This window comes from Heteronotia binoei, chromosome 13 (assembly GCF_032191835.1).
Source record: "Heteronotia binoei isolate CCM8104 ecotype False Entrance Well chromosome 13, APGP_CSIRO_Hbin_v1, whole genome shotgun sequence".
Taxonomy (NCBI): domain Eukaryota; kingdom Metazoa; phylum Chordata; class Lepidosauria; order Squamata; family Gekkonidae; genus Heteronotia; species Heteronotia binoei.
Genome location: NC_083235.1, coordinates 10,457,076 through 10,475,536, shown reverse-complemented (window position 1 = coordinate 10,475,536; position 18,461 = coordinate 10,457,076). Strand labels below are relative to the sequence as shown.

The following is an 18,461-nucleotide window of genomic DNA, read 5'->3' as shown; positions in this document are numbered from 1 at the left end:
CAGAAGCACAGATCCTGAACCTTTCTGAGCATTGCCCCTTTTCCTCCTCACCTCCCTTGTCCATTGAATAGAAGGTGCAGCTGCATAACGATCCCTGGATTAGGAGAGTGGGCAACCAGCCTGCCCCCAGGGTTGGTTCTCGTGAACTGAAGTGGATGAGCTGCTGTGTATAGAGCAGTTGCCTTAAGCACCGGTTCCTAGTTTACTAATGCGACCCGTGGAAGAGGCAAATGAAACAGGAGAATAGCCGGTATGGTGTTGCCACACTGGCTGAATAAGAGAACTGCTGCCTTAAGAAATACAAGTGTTTTCACGTTGCTATTTGCGTCTGGAGATGTACGAGCTTAGCAGGATTTGGTACCTTCTTTTCTTCATTTGAGCATCCGGATTGGATTTCAGTTTATGATTATGAATTTCGGACCTTGAAAGTGACTGCAAGCGTAGGAATTGCACTGATATAAATTTATGTAAAATATAAAATGTATTCATTGACACAGCATGATTGTTTGCAATGCTTAATACACAGGGTTTTTTCGATTTCTAATTATACGCTGTGGTTTCCTGTTTGTATTGAATCCCCAGGTGGGGGCAGGGGATCCCCCGGTTTGGAGGTTCTCCCCCCCCCCTTCAGGGTCATCAGAAAGCAGGGGGGGGGGGAGGGAGGGAAATGTCTGCTGGGCACTCCATGATTCCCTAGGGAGACCAATTCCCATAGCATATAATGAAGAATTGATCAGTGGGTATCTGGGGCTTAGGGTGGACTGTTTTTTGAGATAGGGACACCATATTTGCAGCATAATATGCAGTGCCTCTCCTCAAAATACCCTCCAAATTTCAAAAAGATTAGACCGGGGGTCCAATTGTATGAGCCCCCCAAAAGGTACCCCATCCTTCATCATTTTCAGCGGAGGGAAGGCATTTAAAAGGTATGCGGTCCCTTTAAATGTGAGGACCAGAACTCCCTTCGGAGTTCAATTATGTTTGTCGCAACCATGCTCCTGGCTCCACCCCCAATGTCTCCTGGCTCCACCCCTAAAGTCTCCTGGCTCCACCCCAAAGTCTCCTGGCTCCACCCCCAATGTCTCCTGGCTCCACCCCCCCAAAGTCCCCAGATATTTCTTGAATTGGACTTGACAACCCTAAGCACGTGTGATCCATACCAGGTACTGATCCAGGGCACTGCCTGGTGAAAGTCCTGCCCAAAACCAGGCAGGATCAGTATGAGTGGTACAGCCCAGAACCCTGAAGCTAGCTGGCACCAGGCCCATGGCGCCCTATGAGACCCAGAGGGCCCAGCCTCCTTGTGGATTTTACGGGCCCCCTCCCCAAGCCTTGCCTCACCCCTCTCCCTGGGGACCCCTCACCCCGATCACCTCAGCACATGAAGCAGGGAGCGGCACTGGCAAGCTCTCCCCTGAACCACTCTCAGCAGAGGTGGGTGGGTGGGCAGATCCCGAAAGTTGGGTGGGTAGGTGGGCAGCCAGCCCCGCCCCCTGCTCCCAGCAGCCCTTAGTCTGGCTCCACGTGCTGCCTTGTTTTCCACCACCGTGAGCCTGAACAGTCAGTTCTTGGGTGGGTGGGAGGAGCGACTCCCAGATTGCGCAGGCTGCAAGGGCAGCTAGAGTCCTTTCAGGGTGGGGAGGGTGGGAGGAGGGCAGCTGGAGTTGTCTCCCTTAGGGTTGCCAATCCCCAGGTGGGGGCAGGGGATCCCCCGGATTGGAGGCCCTCCGCCCGCTTCAGGGTCATCAGAAAGCTGAGGGTGGGGGAGGAAAATGTCTGCTTGGCAGTCCATTATTCCCTATGGAGACTTATTCCCATAGGAAATAATGGAGAATTGATCCACGGGTATCTGGGGCTCTGCAGGGGCTGTTTTTTGAGGTAGAGGCACCAGCTTTTCAGTATAGCATTCAGGGACTCTCCCCAAAATACCCTCCAAGTTTCAAAAAGATTGGACCAGGGATCCAATTCTATGAGCCCCCAAAGAAGGTGCCCCTATCCTTCATTATTTCCTAAGGAAGGCAGGCGTTTCAAAGGTGTGCAGTTCCTTTTATATGTGGTGGCCAGAACTCTCTTTGGAGTTCAATGATGCTTGTCACACCCTTGCTCCTGGCTCCATCCCCAAAATCTCCTGGCTGTACCCCAAAGTCTCCTGGCTCCACCCCCAAAGTCCCCAGATATTTCTTGGATTGGACTTGGCAAACCTAGTCTCCCCCAGCCACCATGTACAAGCTTCGCACGTTCTCTGCCACTCCCGGTTGGGGAAGAGCACAGGAAAGCAGGGAAATGGGAAGGGCGTGCACAGATACAAATTAGCCTTCTTTTGAACTTTTGGAATTGGAAGTTGATCTGAGAGCCAGTTTGGTGTAGTGGTGAAGTGCGCGGACTCTTATCTGGGAGAACCAGGTTTGATTCCCCGCTCCTCCACTTGCAGCTGCTGGAATGGTCTTGGGTCAGCCATAGCTCTTGTAGGAGTTGTCCTTGAAAGGGCAGCTGCTGTGAGAGCCCTCTCAGCCCCACCTACCTCACAGGGTTTGATTCCCTGCTCCTCCACCTGCAGCCGCTGGAATGGCCTTGGGTTAGTCATAGCTCTCGTAGGAGTTGTCCTTGAAAAGGCAGCTGCTGTGAGAGCCCTCTCAGTCCCACCCACCTCACAGGGTGTCTGTTGTGGGGGAGGAAGAGAAAGGAGATTGTAGGCCGCTCTGAGTCTCTGATTCAGAAAGAAGGGCGGGGTATAAACCTGCAATTCTTCTTCTTCTTCAGGCTGAGCTCCAGGAAAGGTAGAAGGGGAATTGGAGCTTACATGCAATTTAAATCACACTGGAGGGGGAAGGGAGAGGGGTGGCCCCCACCGTCTTCAGCTTCTTGCTCTAGGGTTGCCAATTCCCAGGTGGGGGCAGGGGATTCCCTGGTTTGGAGGCCCTCCCCCCGCTTCAGGGTCATCAGAAAGCGGGGGGAGGGGAGGGAAATGTCTGCTGGGAACTCATGATTCCCTATGGAAACTTATTCCCATGGGAAATAATGGAGAATTGATCCGCGGGTATCTGGGGCTTTGCGGGCCCTGTTTTTTGAGATAGAGGCACCACATTTTCAGCATTGCATCCAGTGGCTCTCCCCAAAATACTCCCTAAGTTTCAAAAAGATTGGACCAGGGGGTCTAATTCTATGAGCCCCCAAAGAAGGTGACTCTATCCTTCATTATTTCCTATGGAAGAAAGGCATTGAAAAGGTGTGCGGTCCCTTGATATGTGGTGGTCAGAACTCCCTTTGGAGTTCAATTATGCTTGTCACATCCTTGCTCCTGGCTCCACCCCCAATGTCTCCTGGCTCCACCCCCAAAGTCCCCAGATATTTCTTGAATTGGACTTGGCAACCCTATCTTGCTCTCACCTCCATAGCCCCCCTCCTGCAAGCCCCCCTACGACCCCCTCCCCCTGTGACTCTTAGCTACAGGGCATGTTGGCAGTTACTTGTTACTTGAGATTCTTTTATCCTCACCTCGAGTTTCTACTATGATACTAAATCGGCTCAGAGGAAGTCTGTCGCCTGGATGCAGCCTTAAAGAGTTGTCAGCAAACACTACGGTATCACACCTCCAGCTGGGTGACAACTGTCCACATTGCTGCAAAACAATTTAGTACTGATCTGGCTCAGGGTGCTTTTTTTCTCAGAATCTCATGTGTGGTTGCTCTGTAATCCAGCTTCTATGGTTAGCGTTTCCTTTCTCTGTTCTTCCCTAAAATAAAAAAAAGGCAGTTCGTAGCTTGCAGTCAACAACCTCTAAAACCGCTGCAGAGAAACTGTGACTGTTTTGGCACTAGAACAAAGCAGGAATCAAGTGTCGCCTTTAAGACCGGCAAAGTTTTATGCAGAATGTTTTATTCAGAAAGCTTACATTCTGAATAAAACTTTGGTGCGTCTTAAAGGTGCAACTTAGAATCATAGAGTTGGAAGGGACCTCCAGGGTCATTAGTCCAGGGGTGGCTCTCCAGATGTTTTTTGCCTACAAATCCCATCAGCCCCCGCCATTGGCCATGCTGGCTGGGGCTGATGGGAGTTGTAGGCCAAAAACATCTGGAGAGCTACCGTTGGCCACCCCTGATCTAGCCCAACCCCCTGCACAATGCAGGAAACTCACAAATACCTCCCCCTAAATTCACAGGATCTTCATTGCTGTTGGATGGCCATATAGCCTCTGTTGAAAAACCTCCAAGGAAGGAGAGCCCATCACCTCCTGAAGAAGCCTGTTCCACTGAGGAATTGCTCTAACGGTCAGGAAGTTCTTCCTAATGTTGAGCCGGAAACTCTTTTGATTTAATTTCAACCCGTTGGTTCTGGTCCTACCTTCCGGGGCCACAGAAAACTCCACCCCATCCTCTCTATGACAGCCCTTCAAGGACTTGAAGATGGTGGTCCTATCACCTCTCAGCCGCCTCCTCTCCAGGCAAAACATGCCCAGCTCCTTCAACCTTTCTTCATAGGGCTTAGTCTCCAGACCCCTCACCAACTTGACTCCTGCTCTGTTCTGCTGCTTCTGACCAACACGGCTGCCCACCTGGATCTGTTTTGGCACTGTTTATGAGTCATATTTACACCAATTCTGGAGGAAGCCTGTATATAAATGGCAATGAATACTTCCTTCTCCCTCTCTCTTGCTTCCTTCTGCATCACAGCTTGCTTTGCCAGGCTTACTCAATCGCACAGCAGAGCTACAGAGCAAAGCCTCTGTTTTCTCCAATGGCTGAGGCTCCTCTCTTGGGGAGGTACCATAGAGTTTTTACTTTGTAAAATGCTAGAGCATCTGGGAAAACCATAGAGTTTTTCCATAAACGCCTAGAGCGGCTGGCACGCAACGTTGCCGGCACGATGACACCACTAGTGGGTGACATCATCGCGCCTAGACGCCGCAGGGGACTTGGCAACCCTAATAGACCAGCTTGGTCATTTGCTGACTCTGTGTTTCTTGTTTTCTCTTTGTCAGCTGGGCTTTGTCTGAATTGCTGGAGCCTCCAGGAGCTGGTTAGCCGTGATGCAGGGAACTACCTCATCCTTCTGGAGAAAATACTACAAAAGGCTGAAGAGGTACATGGGGGGGGGGGGAGAGTTGGGTTGAAATTAAATCAAAAGAGTTTCCGGCTCAGCATTAGGAAGAATGTCCTGACAGTTAGAGTGGTTCCTCAGTGGAACAGGCTTCCTTGGGAGGTGGTGGGCTCTCCTTCCTTGGAGGGTTTTCAACAGAGGCTAGAGGGCCATCTGACAGCAATGAAGATCCTGTGACTTTAGGGGGAGGTGTTTCTGAGTTTCCTGCGTTGTGCAGGGGGTTGGACTAAATGGCCCTGGAGGTTCTGTCCAACTCTAGGGTTCTATTAGGAAGAACTTCCTGACCGTTAGAGCAATTCCTCAGTGGAACAGGCTTCCTCAGGAGATGGTGGGCTCTCCTTCCTTAGCGGTTTTTCAACAGAGGCTAGATGGCCATCTGACAGCAATGAGGATCCTGTGAATTTAGGGGGAGGTGTTTGTGAGTTTCCTGCATTGTGCAGGGGGTTGGACTAGATGGCCCTCGAGTTTCCGTCAAACTTTCGGGTTTTATTAGGAAGAACTTCCTGACCGTTAGAGCAATTCCTCAGTGGAACAGGCTTCCTCGGGAGGTGGTGGGCTCTCCTTCCTCGGAGGTTTTTCAACAGAGGCTAGATGGCCCTTGGACAGCAATGAGGATCCTGTGAATTTAGGGGGAGGTATTTGTGAGTTTCCTGCATTGTGCAGGGGGCTGGACTAGATGGCCCTGGAGGTTCCGTCCAACTCTAGGATTCTATGAGGAAGGACTTCCTGACGGTTAGAGCGGTTCTTCATTGGAACAGGCTTCCTCCTTGGGAGGTGGTGGGCTCTCCTCCCTTGGAGGTTTTTAAACAGAGGCTGGATGGCCATCTGACAGCCATGAGGATCCTGTGAAGTTAGGGGGAGGTATTTGTGAGTTTCCTGCATTGTGCAGGGGGTTGGACTAGATGACTCTGGAAGTCCCTTCCCACTTTAGGATTCTATGAAGTAATGATAGTATCGGGCCCAAAGCTAGGAAATTTTCAGTGAAGTGGCACTGGAGAAAGTGACGGGGCCCAAAAAGGACATCATAAAAACGACATTGTCCCCTCTAGGCCCGGCGCGAGGCAGAATCCTGACACACGTCACCCCCTCCCACAGGGGGAAATTTTCATGTGCACGGGTGGCATAATAAACTTCACCCAGAGGTGATGTCATTTCGTCGGTCACGGAATCATCATTGTAATGGCTCATCAACTCAATATGCATGTAAGATTCTCTTGTTATGTGCATATTAAGTTGATGAGCCCTTTTGCATGACAGCTGTTGCCTTAGCACGGGTTCCTAAAGTGCACAGCAGGCTTTCGTACCTTCCTTTTCTTTCTTGGAATTTCAAGCATCCGGAGTGGGTATCAATTTAGGGGAGGGATGATGGCTCAGTGGCAGAGCATCTGCTTGGTAAGCAGAAGGTCCCAGGTTCAATCCCTGGCATCTCCAACTAAAAAGGGTCTAGCCAAATAGGCGTGAAAAACCTCAGCTTGAGACCCTGGAGAGCCACTGCCAGGCTGAGTAGACAAGACTGACTTGGATGGACCCAGGGTCTGATTCAGTAGAAGGCAGCTTCATATATGTTCAACCTCCACATCCAGAGGCAGTCAAGTCTCTGAATCGCAATGCTAGGAGACAGAATCCATGGAGGATTTAGGCAAGGGATGGTGGCTCAGTGGTAGAGCATCTGCTTGGTAAGTAGAAAGTCTCAGGTTCAATCCCTGGCATCTCCAACTAAAAAGGGTCCAGGCAAGTAGGCGTGAAAAACCTCAGCTTGAGACCCTGGAGAGCCACTGCCAGTCTGAGTAGACAAGACTGACTTGGATGGACCCAGGGTCTGATTCAGTAGAAGGCAGCTTCATATATGTTCAACCTCCACATCCAGAGGCAGTCAAGTCTCTGAATCGCAGTGCTAGGAGACAGAATCCATGGAGGATTTAGGCAAGGGATGGTGGCTCGGTGGTAGAGCATCTGCTTGGTAAGCAGAAGGTGCCAGGTTCAATCTCCACCATCTCCAACTAAAAAGGGTCCAGGCAAGTAGGCGTGAAAAACCTCAGCTTGAGACCCTGGAGAGCCGCTGCCGGTCTGAGTAGACAATACTGACTTTGATGGACCGAGGGTCTGATTCAGTACAAGGCAGCTTCATATGTTCATATATGTTCAATTTGTGTTCATGAAGTGTGGACTTTAAAAGTAGTCGGAAGTGACTGGAAGAATTTGAATGGTTTAGATATAAATATGTGGCCGTTAGAAATGTACTTACGGATACAGCCTAATTGCTTGCATTGCTCATGTGCAGCGTTTCCGTTGTCGGTAGTTACCTGCACGCTGTGGCTTCCTGTTAGTATTGACTCACCTGGGGACCGGCAACTCTGCTTCGGAAGGTCTCTTCTTCCTGCTTATCGTATCTCGTGTCCTTTCTGTGCTTTTCTGCAGGTCCAAGAGAATTGCGACTATGATCTGTTTATTCCACTGGCCTTGCTCTTCAGTTCAGCTGTCTTGTATGTAAGTCCCGGCGCTGCATTTGGTGTACTCAGCCCCACTTACTTTGTGCAGCTCCAGCTTTTAAAAACAAAATCTGTGAGGCTCAGGGCAGCGCTATCTTTTATAGGCAGGGGTCGTTTTGTAGAAAAATAGGTGGTGGAGCTCGTTAGCATCGCTCATTAGCATATGCCGGGGGTGGCCAACGGTAGCTCTCCAGATGTTTTTTTTTTGCCTACAACTCCCATCAGCCCCATCCAGCATGGCCAATGGCTGGGGCGGATGGGAGTTGTAGGCAAAAAAAAAAATCTGGAGAGCTACCGTTGGCCACCCCCGGCATATGCCACCCCCTCCCCCCACAAACAGCCAAAATAATCCTTCACAAGAAAGGAGAGTCCCGGGCGACTGAGGCCTGCTTGGGCTGGCTAGAGATCCAGTCAGCCCAAGAAGGCCTCGCTCATCTGGGGCTCTCCTGGCCCCCCCCCCCAATCATAAGGCCAACAAGCCACCCACCATCCAAAATCCCATAAGAAGAAGATGAAGAAGAAGATATTGGATTTATATCCCGCCCTTCACTCTGAAGAATCTCAGAGCGGCTCACAATCTCCTTTCCCTTCCTCCCCCACAACAGACACCCTGTGAGGTGGGTGGGGCTGGAGAGGGCTCTCAAAGCAGCTGCCCTTTCAAGGACAACCTCTGCCAGAGCGATGGCTGACCCGAGGCCATGCTAGCAGGTGCAAGTAGAGCAGTGGGGAATCAAACCTGGTTCTGCCAGATAAGAGTCCGCACACTTAACCACTACACCAAACTGGCTCTCCATAAGAAGTGGAGAAAGGGTGGTGTGGGCTTCTCCAGGGGTTAATGAGGGCTGCTGGGGGTGTGGCAAAGACCCTGGTGGCTGGCTGGCTGCCCGCTCTCCTAATCCAGGGCTGATTATGCAGCTGCACCTACTATTCAATGGACAAGGTAGGTAGGTGGGGAGGAGGAGTGGGAACCCTCAGAAAGGTTCAGGAGCTGTGCTCCTGTGAGCTCCTGCTGAATTCAAGGCCTGGTTATAGGAGATGAATGGCTATCAACAGCCTACATGCCTCCCCAACAACTCCCTAATGCCATTAGGTTTAAAAAATGTTAAGGTTGTATAAATTCTATAGCAACCCTGTGGCGCAGAGTGGTAAAGCTGCAGCACTGCAGTCCGCGCTCTCTGAGTTGGATCCCGATGGAAGCTGGGTTCAGGTAGGTGGCTCCAGGTTGACTCAGCCTTCCATCCTTCTGAGGTCGGTCAAAGGAGTTCCCAGCTCCTGAGGGGGAAGCGTAGATGACTGGGGAAGGCCAGGGCAAATCACCCCGTAAAAAAGTCTGCCGTGAAACTGCCGTGATGCGACGTCACCCCAGAATCGGAAACAACTGGTGCTTGCACAGGGGACTATCTTGACTGAGGAAGAGAAATGCTGCATGCAGTGGCACTACGTATCACCTTCCCCCCCACACCAGTGTCACAGAGGAAGTACATGGGCCGGAGTAATATAGATCAAATTCTGGCTTCAGGCTTTGGAGAGCTCTTGTGCAAGATTCCAAAAATGGCCTCCCATTGATGATGCTAACCATTCACTTGTCCCATTCTTGTAAGCTCAGTCCTCATGGCTGGTTTCCTTCTGTTGTACCTCAAGCAGTATCAGAGACTGCTGCATAAGTAGAGATATCCTATTGCTGTAGAAAAGACCAAGAGTCCGGTAGCACCTTAAAGACTAACAAAATGCAGGGGTGGAATTCTAGCAGGAGCTCCTTTGCATATTAGGCCACACACCCCCTGATGTAGCCAGTCCTCCGAGAGCTTCCAGGGCTCTTTGTACAGGGCATATTGAAAGCTCCAGGAGGATTGGCTACATCGGGGGCGTGGCCTAATATGCAAAGGAGTTCTCCTAGAATTCCACCCCTGCATATTAGGCCACACACCCCTGAGGTAACCAATCCTCCAAGAGCTTCCAGATCTCTTAGTACAGGGCCTGCTGTAAGCTCCAAGAGGATGAGCTACATCAGGGGTGCAATTCTAGCAGGAGCTCCTTTGCATATTAGGCCACACACCCCTGATGTAGCCAATCCTCCAGGAGTCTACAGTAGGCCCTGTACGAAGAGCCCTGAAAGCTCCAGGAGGATTGGCTACATCAGGGGGCGTGGCCTAATATGCAAAGGAGCTCTCCTAGAATTCCACCCCTGCATATTAGGCCACACACCCCTGATGTAGCCAATCCTCGAAGAGCTCAGGGGGCTCTTCTTACAGGGCCTACTGTAAGCTCCAGGACGATTGGCTACATCAGGGGTGTGTGGCCTAATATGCAAAGGAGCTCCTGCTAGAATTCTACCCCTGACAAAATGTCATCTTATAGCTCAGGAGTGGCCAAACTGTGGCTCAGGAGCCACATGTGGCTCTTTCACACATATTGTGTGGCTCTTGAAGCCCCCCTCCCCAATCAACTGGCTTGAAGAAGGCATTTCTCTCTTTAAATCACTTCACCAAGCCAAGCCAGAGCCAGAGGCTTGCAGAAGGAATTTAAAGTTGCTTTCTTTCCACCTCTCCCTCATCTATTTGCCCATCCAGTCCAGCACTCTGTATCATACAGTGGCCAAAAAACCAGGAGCCATCAGGAGGTCCACCAGTGGGGCCAGGACACTAGAAACCCTCCCACTGTGCCCCCCCAGGCACCAAGAAGCCAGAGCATCACTTGCCCCAGACAGAGAGTTCCATCAATACGTTGTGGCTAATAGCCGCTGATGGACCTCTGCTCCATATGCTTATCCAATCCCCTCTTGAAGCTGGCTATGCTTGTAGCTGCCACCACCTCCTGTGGCAGTGCGTTCCTCGGAGCCCGGCAGGGATAAGTGAACCAATTGTCAAAGCTGAAGAAGAGCCAAGTACAGTTTCTAAAAACTGGCTCCTGTCGAAGTTGTAGGCTGCCACTCATCCTTCCCGCTCTACTGTCACAGAGCCACGGGGTGGGAGCCGCAGCTCAGCGGCAGAGCCTCTTTCTCGCATGCCCACGGTCTTGTCCCTGGCACCCCTGGTCTTCATTTCACCTACAGTTCTGTGTTTTTTAAATTCCGGGGGCAGGGGGTGTGCTAGTGGCCAGTTCGCCTAGGGCACCAAAAACCCTAGCGCCAGCCCTGCAAACGTGACGGAAGACTCTGTTGTGAACGGTCACCGTATTGCCACATATGGATGTTTTTAGGCCATTTCTATTCTCTTGGCAGACTTCCCACTTCCCTTCCAATTCTGACCTGCTTTGGAGAGCCAGGCAGACCTTCCGGGACTTCCTCGCCTGGCCCGTGCCGTACTGCGATTTCTGCCAGGAACTGCTGACCTTTATTGACAACGAGCTCAAAGCCCCAGGTAGGAAGCCGTTTTCTCTGACCAGGGGTCGTTCTGTAGAAAAAACAGGTGGTGGGTCTCATTAGCATAACTCATTAGCATATGCCGCCCCTCCCTATCAGCCGAAAGCAACCCAGCGCAAGAAAGGAGAGCCCTGGGCGAGCGAGGCCTGCTTGGGGCTCTCCTCGGCCACCCCTCCTCCGCAGTCAAAAGGCCAGCAAGCCACCTGCCGCCCAAAATCACATAAGAAGTGGAGAAAGGGTGGCACGGGCTTCTCCAGGGGTGAATGAGGGCTGCTGGGGCGTAGTGGTTCGGTGTAGTGGTTAAGTGTGCGGACTCTTATCTGGGAGAACCGGGTTTGATTCCCCACTCCTCCCCTTGCACCTGCTGGCATGGCCTTGGGTCAGCCATAGCTCTGGCAGAGGTTGTCCTTGAAAGGGCAGCTGCTGTGAGAGTCATCTCAGCCCTGCCCACCTCACAGGGTGTCTGTTGTGGGGGAGGGAGATAAAGGAGATTGTGAGCCACTCTGAGACTCTTGAGTGGAGGGCAGAATATAAATCCAATGTCATCGTCGTCTTCTTCTTGGGGGTGTGGCAAAGCCCCTGGTGGCTGGCTGGCTGCCCGCTCTCCTAATCCAGGGATTGTTCTGCTGCTGCACCTACTGTTCAATGGACAAGGTAGGTGGGGAGGAACCCTCAGAAAGGTTCAGGAGCTGCGCTCCTCTGAGCTCCTGCTGGATTCAAGGCCTGTCTCTGTCAAAGATGGATTCCCAAGATCCCACTTCTGAAGTTAGCTGACTTTTTAATGGGAGATATTTTTGTGTTGGTGCAGAAGGAAGCAAGAGAGAGGGAGAGGGAAGCAGATGACAGCCTGTTGCTTGGGGGCCTGATAGGAGCCCTCCGGGGGCCTAATTTGGCCCCCGAACTGCATGTTTGACACCCCCGTCCTAAGCATTAAATATGCAGATTCCTGGCGCAGATAGTCTTTTTGATGGCTTCTAGTTTCACTTCGTTACACGTTCTTGGCATGTTCATACAAGAACACGTTAAGTCCTTGTATGTTCAAAGCACTTGCCATGCGTTGAACATGCTACTCCATACTTTAGACAGGGTTTGAGTATGAAGCTCAGAAAATATTGGTTTTTCTGAGGCCATCCGGTGAATTCATGATGGAGGCAAAGTTTGAATTAGAAAGAAGAGCTCTGGCACTCCTATAATAATAATAATAAACTTTTATTTATACCCCGCCCTCCCCGCCGAGGCAGGCTCAGGGCGGCTAACAGGACATGGTGAAAACCATGATACAAATAGACAATAAATAATACAGTTAATAATTTAAAAATAAAACAATAAAACAGTAAGACATTAAAATACAGTCGGCACTGTATGTCCTAGGCACTACTGCGCATTGTTTTTTGTACACTGACGAGTTTCCATTCCACGGATAGAAAATTTCCTTGTGTAAAGTCCCATTTGCCTGACAAATTGGATGTGGCTTGTTCTCTGTTGCTTTCCATCCTCATCTTTCACTCGAGGGGATGAATTACTCAGTAGCAACAGAGAATCCATTCAGATCCCCTTTAAGGTGCACCCTTGGTCTTTGTGTGAGTCACTGCATCAGATAATTTCCATAGGCAGGGCCAGCTCGCCCGCTAGGCAAACTAGGCGGTTCAGGAGCTGTGCTCCTGTGAACGCCTGCTGAATCTGAGGCCTGGTGGTAATGGTACTGAAATTATGGGATACCTTCCCCCTCCCATAAGGTATTTTCCCTCCTGGCTTTTAAGAGGGCAGAAGAAGCTGTTTCTTCAGTTAAGCATCTGGATTAATTTAAAAGTTGGCTTGTTGGGAAGTCGTACCGAGACTTCAGTGCTGGGTGATGCTCTTTTGTCACTTTTTTTTTTGTGGTGACTTGTTTTTATGTGCTCTCTTTCTTGTTTTTTTTTTTTTTTATCACTTCCTCCACTTAAAAACATCAGGCTATGGTAAACTGCTTTGCAGCCACAAGTCAAAAAGTGGGGTAAAATAACAGGCTCCACTGCTTTTTCTTTTTCTTACAGGGATTTCCTATCAAAGGCTGGTGAGGGCGGAGCATGGTCTGTCTGTAAAGAGCTCAGACAGTTCTATTGTGTAAGTATCGCACAATGGGGCTGTTCAGACGCACAGTATAATCAGTTGTTGCTGCTGTTCCATACCGGATTAAAAGTGGCTGATCAGGCAGCAACATCTGCCTCCCGGTATTAACTCGTAGTAGCCCCCCTCAATCCTTCTCGGAACCGGAGTATTTTGTTGCCTGCTCCTTTGCAGTGTTTTTTGAGTTCTCCGGTTTCACCTCGTAGTTTCCCCATCTGGATAGTTCTCGACCAACTTCCGGATATCTGGAGGCTGTCCTGGAGCAAAAGGAGTCTCAGGCATCTGGTTTACGGCACCATTTTTTTAACTACTTAGCAATATGCGCATAACTGCATAACCATATAATGTTCTAACCTGTGCGCATAATGTGCATAATAGTGGAGGAAGAAAGAACTGTGTGGTGCCGTCGTGTGGACGGCAGAAGACGGTTTCACCACAGAGTGATTCGAATTGTAGTATGGCAGTCTGATTGGTAATATCCGGAACAAAGATATTCAGAACAGAACCGGGTCAGCTTAACACGGACTCAACACGCTGTGTGAACAGGGCCAATCAGTGCTTGCAGGCCTCAGATCCAGCAGGAGCTCACTGGAGCACAGCTGTTTGGTGTAGTGGTTAAGTGTGCGGACTCTTATCTGGGAGAACCAGGTGTGATTCCCCACTCCTCCACCTGCACCTGCTGGAATGGCCTTGGGTCAGCCATAGCTCTCGCAGGAGTTGTCCTTGAAAGGGCAGCTTCTGTCACAGCTCTCTCAGCCCCACCCACCTCACAGGGTGTCTGTTGTGGGGGGAGAAGATAAAGGAGATTGTAGTGTGCTCTGTCCTTGAAAGGGCAGCTTCTGGGGAGAGCTCTCTCAGCCCCACCCACCTCACAGGGTGTCTGTTGTGGGGGAGGAAGGGAAAGGAGATTGTGAGCCGCTCTGAGACTCTTCGGAGTGGAGGGCAGGATATAAATCCTATATCTTCATCTACCTCGCAGGGTGTCTGTTGTGGGGGAGGAAGGGAAAGGAGATTGTGAGCCGCTCTGAGACTCTTCGGAGTGGAGGGCGGGATATAAATCCAATATCTTCATCTACCTCGCAGGGTGTCTGTTGTGGGGGAGGAGGGTAAAGGAGATTGTGAGCCGCTCTGAGACTCTTCGGAGTGGAGGGCGGACTATAAATCCAATATCTTCTTCTGAACCTTTCTGAGGGTTCCCCCTCTTCCTCATTGGTTATGAGGGCCGGATCTGACCTAAATGAGGTTTTGTTGGGCCGGGCCATGTGTGTACCTATTAAAGATTAGGTAGAACCTCTTGTTGAGGGTGAAAGAGGAGAGCACAAAAGCAGGCTTGAAATGCAACATCAAAAAAACTAAGATCCTGGCATCCGGCCCCATCACACCTTGGCAAATAGAAGGGGAAGATATGGAAGTAGTGACAGACTTCACATTTCTGGGATCCAAGATCACTGTAGATGGCGACTGTAGCCATGAAATTAAAAGACGTTTGCTCCTTGGGAGGACAGCTATGGCAAACCTGGGCCATATAATAAAAAGTAGAGACATCACCCCGCCAACAAAAGTCTATATAGTCAAAGCGAGGTATTCCCAATAGTAATGTATGGCTGTGAGAGCTGGACCATAAGGAAGGCCGAGCGCAGAAGAATAGATGCTTTTGAGATGTGGTGCTGGAGAAGAGTTCCTTGGACTGCAAGAAGATCCAGTCATTCAATCCTCAGGGAAATCAACCCAGACTGTTCCCTGGAAGGTCAGATGATGAAGCTGAAACTCAAATCCTTTGGCCACCCAATGAGAAGGGAGCACTCACTGGAGAAAACCCTGTTGCTGGGAAAGACAAAAGGCAAAAGAAGAAGGGGACGGCAAAAGATGAGATGACTGGAACAGCATTACTGATGTAACCAACACGAATTTGAGCAGACTTCGGAGGATGGTGGAAGACAGGAGGGCCTGGCGTGACTTGGTCCAGGGGGTCGCAGAGTCGGACTCGACTGTGCGACTGAACAACAACAAAAAAGCAGAGATATAAGTTTATAAAGGACACAAACACAATTATTTTAAAAAAAAAACACCTTAAACCATGCTTAAAACGTTAGCACTCATTGGTCTTAAAGGGGCTTTCTTTGTATTTCTCCCATGGGATCCAGGGTACTGGGCCAAGGAAACTCTGGCTCTTTTCTTCCTTCCCCAGGGGACCAGGAGGGGGAGGAGCCTCAGTCAATAGAAGAAAGAGAGGCTTGGCTCAGTAGCTCTGCTGTGTGATTGAGAGAGCCTGGAAAAACAAAATCTGCCTCCCCCCATTCCTTCCCAAGGGAGGAGACTCAGCCAATGGAGAAAAGAGAGGTTTTGCTCTGTAGCTCCTGTGCAATCGAGCAAGCCTTGCAAAGCAAGCTGTGATGCAGAAGGAAGCTAGAGAGAGGGAGAAGGAAGCAGATGACAGCCAGTTGCTCGGTGGCCTGATAGGAGCATAGATCATGACAGCAGAGATGACCCCATTTCAGACGTGTAGCAAATAGTCTCTCTACATTTCTGAATCAGGCTGTTCACAGTTGGTTGGTTCTCTAGGCTGTTTACGGTTGGTTAAAACGCTTGGGGCTCTTTAGCTTGGAGAAATGTCGACTGAGGGATGACAAGATAGAGGTTTGCAAGATTATGCATGGGACAGAGAAAGAAGGACTTTTCTCCCTTTCTCACAATACGAGAACTCGTGGGCACTCAATGAAATTGCTGAGTAGTCGGGTTAGAACGGATAAAAGGAAGTCCTTCTTCACCCAAAGGGTGATTAACACGTGGAATTCACTGCCACAGGAAATGGTGGCAGCTGCAGGCATAGACATCTTCAAGAGGGGATTGGATCAACATCTGGAGCAGAGCTCCATCAGTGGCTATTAGCCACATCGTATTGTTAGAACTCTGTCTGGGGCACTGATACTCTGTATTCTTGGTGCTGGCGGGGGGGGCAACAGTGGGAGGGCTTCTAGTGTCTTGACCTCACTGGTGGACTTCCTGATGCCACTTGGTTTTTGTTGGCCACTGTGCGACACACAGTGTTGGACTGGATGGGCCATTGGCCTGATCCAGCATGGCTTTTCTTATGTTCTTATGTGATGCATAGTACTGGACTGGATGGGCCATTGGCATGATCCAACATGGTTTCTCTTATGTTCTTATGTGATGCATAGTGCTGGACTGGATGGGCCATTGGCCTGATCCAACATGGCTTCTCTTATGTGACACAGAGTGTTGGACTGGATGGACCATTGACCTGATCCAACAGGGCTTCTCTTACGTTCTTATGTGACGCAGAGTGTTGGACTGCATGGGCCATTGGCCTGATCCAACATGGCTTCTCTTATGTTCTTATGTGACACAGAATGTTGGACTGGATGGGTGATTGGCCTGATCCAACATGGCTTCTCTTATGTTCTTATGTGACACAGAGTGTTGGACTGGGTGAGCCACTGGCCTGATCCAACATGCCTTCTCTTATGTTCTTACGTGACGCAGAGTGTTGGACTGGATGGGCCATTGGCCTGATCCAACATGGCTTCTTTTATGCTCTTACGTGACACAGAGTGTTGGACTGGATGGGCCATTGGCCTGATCCAATATGGCTTCTCTTATGTTCTTATGTTCTTTTTTCCCCCCAGAACAGTCCTGTTACTGAACTCTTCCGAAGTTCACCAGGAGTTTGTCTCAGTTGCTGAAAGGCTTAGTGCTGTAGAGCACTCTCACCACATGCTACTGGTCACCCTTCTTGAACACATTTACCAAGCTAACTTTGGGACGAATTGGGACCTTGTCAGACTCCATCAAGCTCTGAAGGTAAAGAGACACCTTCAAGCACACGCAGCTGTGAGCATGCCTCTGTTGCAAACTGACACGTAGAGCTCTTTGTGAGATTATTTTCATACACAAAGCGTTAGCTATTTACATGGCAAATGATATGACGACGGGATTGCCAGAGAAGTGCTCTAATCAGGAGATCTGACAGTGAAGGTCACCAGACTCATCGCCTGGAAACTCTGAGTGAGAATCGACACCCCTTAAATCAGGGGTGGCCAAACTTGCTTAATGCAAGACCCGCATAGAATAAATGTCAGATGTTGGAGAGCCGCAAGACATGAACGTCAGGTGTTTGAGATCCGGGAGGGAGGAAGGAAGGAAGGAAGATGAGAGAAAGAGGTGGAAAGAAAGCAACTTTAATTTTAAATGTGTTCTCCAAGCTGCTGGCTGGCTTGGCTTGAATGAGTTATTTAAAGAGCCGGGAGGGTGGAAGGAAGGAAGGAAGGAAGGAAGGAAGGAAGGAAGGAAGGAAGGAAGGAAGGAAGGAAGGAAGGAAGGAAGATAGGTGGTGAGAGGGAGAGATGGAAGAATATTTTGTAGGCTTGTTCTCCAAGCTGCCAGCTGGCTTGGCTTGGGTGAGTTATTTAAAGAGCCAGGAGGGAGGCAGGAAGGAAGTAAGATAGATGGTGAGAGGGAGAGGTGGAAAGAAAGCAACTTTAATTTTAAATGTGTTCTCCAAGCTGCTGCCTGGGTTGGCTTGAATGAGTTATTTAAAGAGCCGGGAGGGAGGAAGGAAGGAAGATAGGTGGTGAGAGGGAGAGATGGAAGAATATTTTGTATGCTTGTTCTCCAAGCTGCCGGCTGGCTTGGCTTGGGTGAGTTATTTAAAGAGCCAGGAGGGAGGGAGGCAGGCAGGAAGGAAGATAGATGGTGAGAGGGAGAGATGGAAAGAAAGCAACTTTAATTTTAAATGTGTTCTCCAAGCCGCCAGCTGGCTTGGCTTGGATGAGTGATTTAAAGAGAGAAATGCCTTCTCCAAGCCAGACAGTGGGGTGGTGGGGACTTCAAGAGACACACAATATGTGTGAAAGAGCCACACGTGGCTCCCGAACCACAGTTTGGCCACCCCCCCCCTTAAATATTTATTCCCCTGAAGGCTCCCATGATCAGAGCAGCACCGCACGATTATTTAATTGAACTTCTCAATTTACACTGGGAGTCTTAAGATTAAGATGGCGTTCTTGGCTACATAAAATGACTACAGCCCGTGCATTGTTTGAGTGACAGGGCTGATGGCCAATGGCAGTCAGTGGGAGCTGTACTAGAAAGCCTGTGGCCATCACAAACACCAATTACTGGGACAAAGTAGGAGTCAAGTTCCACCTTTAAGACCAACAACGTTTTATTCAGAATGTAAGCTTTTGTATGCATGCATATTTCTTCAGACAAGGGGATAGGGTACAGTGGGCTGACATACAGGGGACAGTTGGTGGGTTAAGAGTGTAAATTGATGCAGAGTTAGGATCAAATGGCAAACTAGTGTAATAAATTGGAACACCATTTGATCTGGATAGCAATAAAAGGAAATAGAAGTCTTGCCTGTTAAATGCTGTTGCTGAATGTCT

At 49.9% G+C, this 18,461-nt stretch overlaps 1 protein-coding gene across 1 annotated transcript in view; it reads left to right on the top strand.

Annotated features, from left to right (window-relative positions):
* The window catches only part of PIK3R5 (phosphoinositide-3-kinase regulatory subunit 5), a 54,139-nt gene that overhangs the window by 5,541 nt on the left and 30,137 nt on the right, over positions 1 to 18,461 (top strand). Inside the window, exons 2-6 of the mRNA XM_060252480.1 lie at positions 4,979 to 5,079; positions 7,516 to 7,584; positions 10,807 to 10,945; positions 12,981 to 13,050; positions 16,701 to 16,875. Of these exons, the coding sequence (XP_060108463.1) occupies positions 4,979 to 5,079; positions 7,516 to 7,584; positions 10,807 to 10,945; positions 12,981 to 13,050; positions 16,701 to 16,875 (554 nt within the window). The remainder of the gene's footprint in view (positions 1 to 4,978; positions 5,080 to 7,515; positions 7,585 to 10,806; positions 10,946 to 12,980; positions 13,051 to 16,700; positions 16,876 to 18,461) is intronic.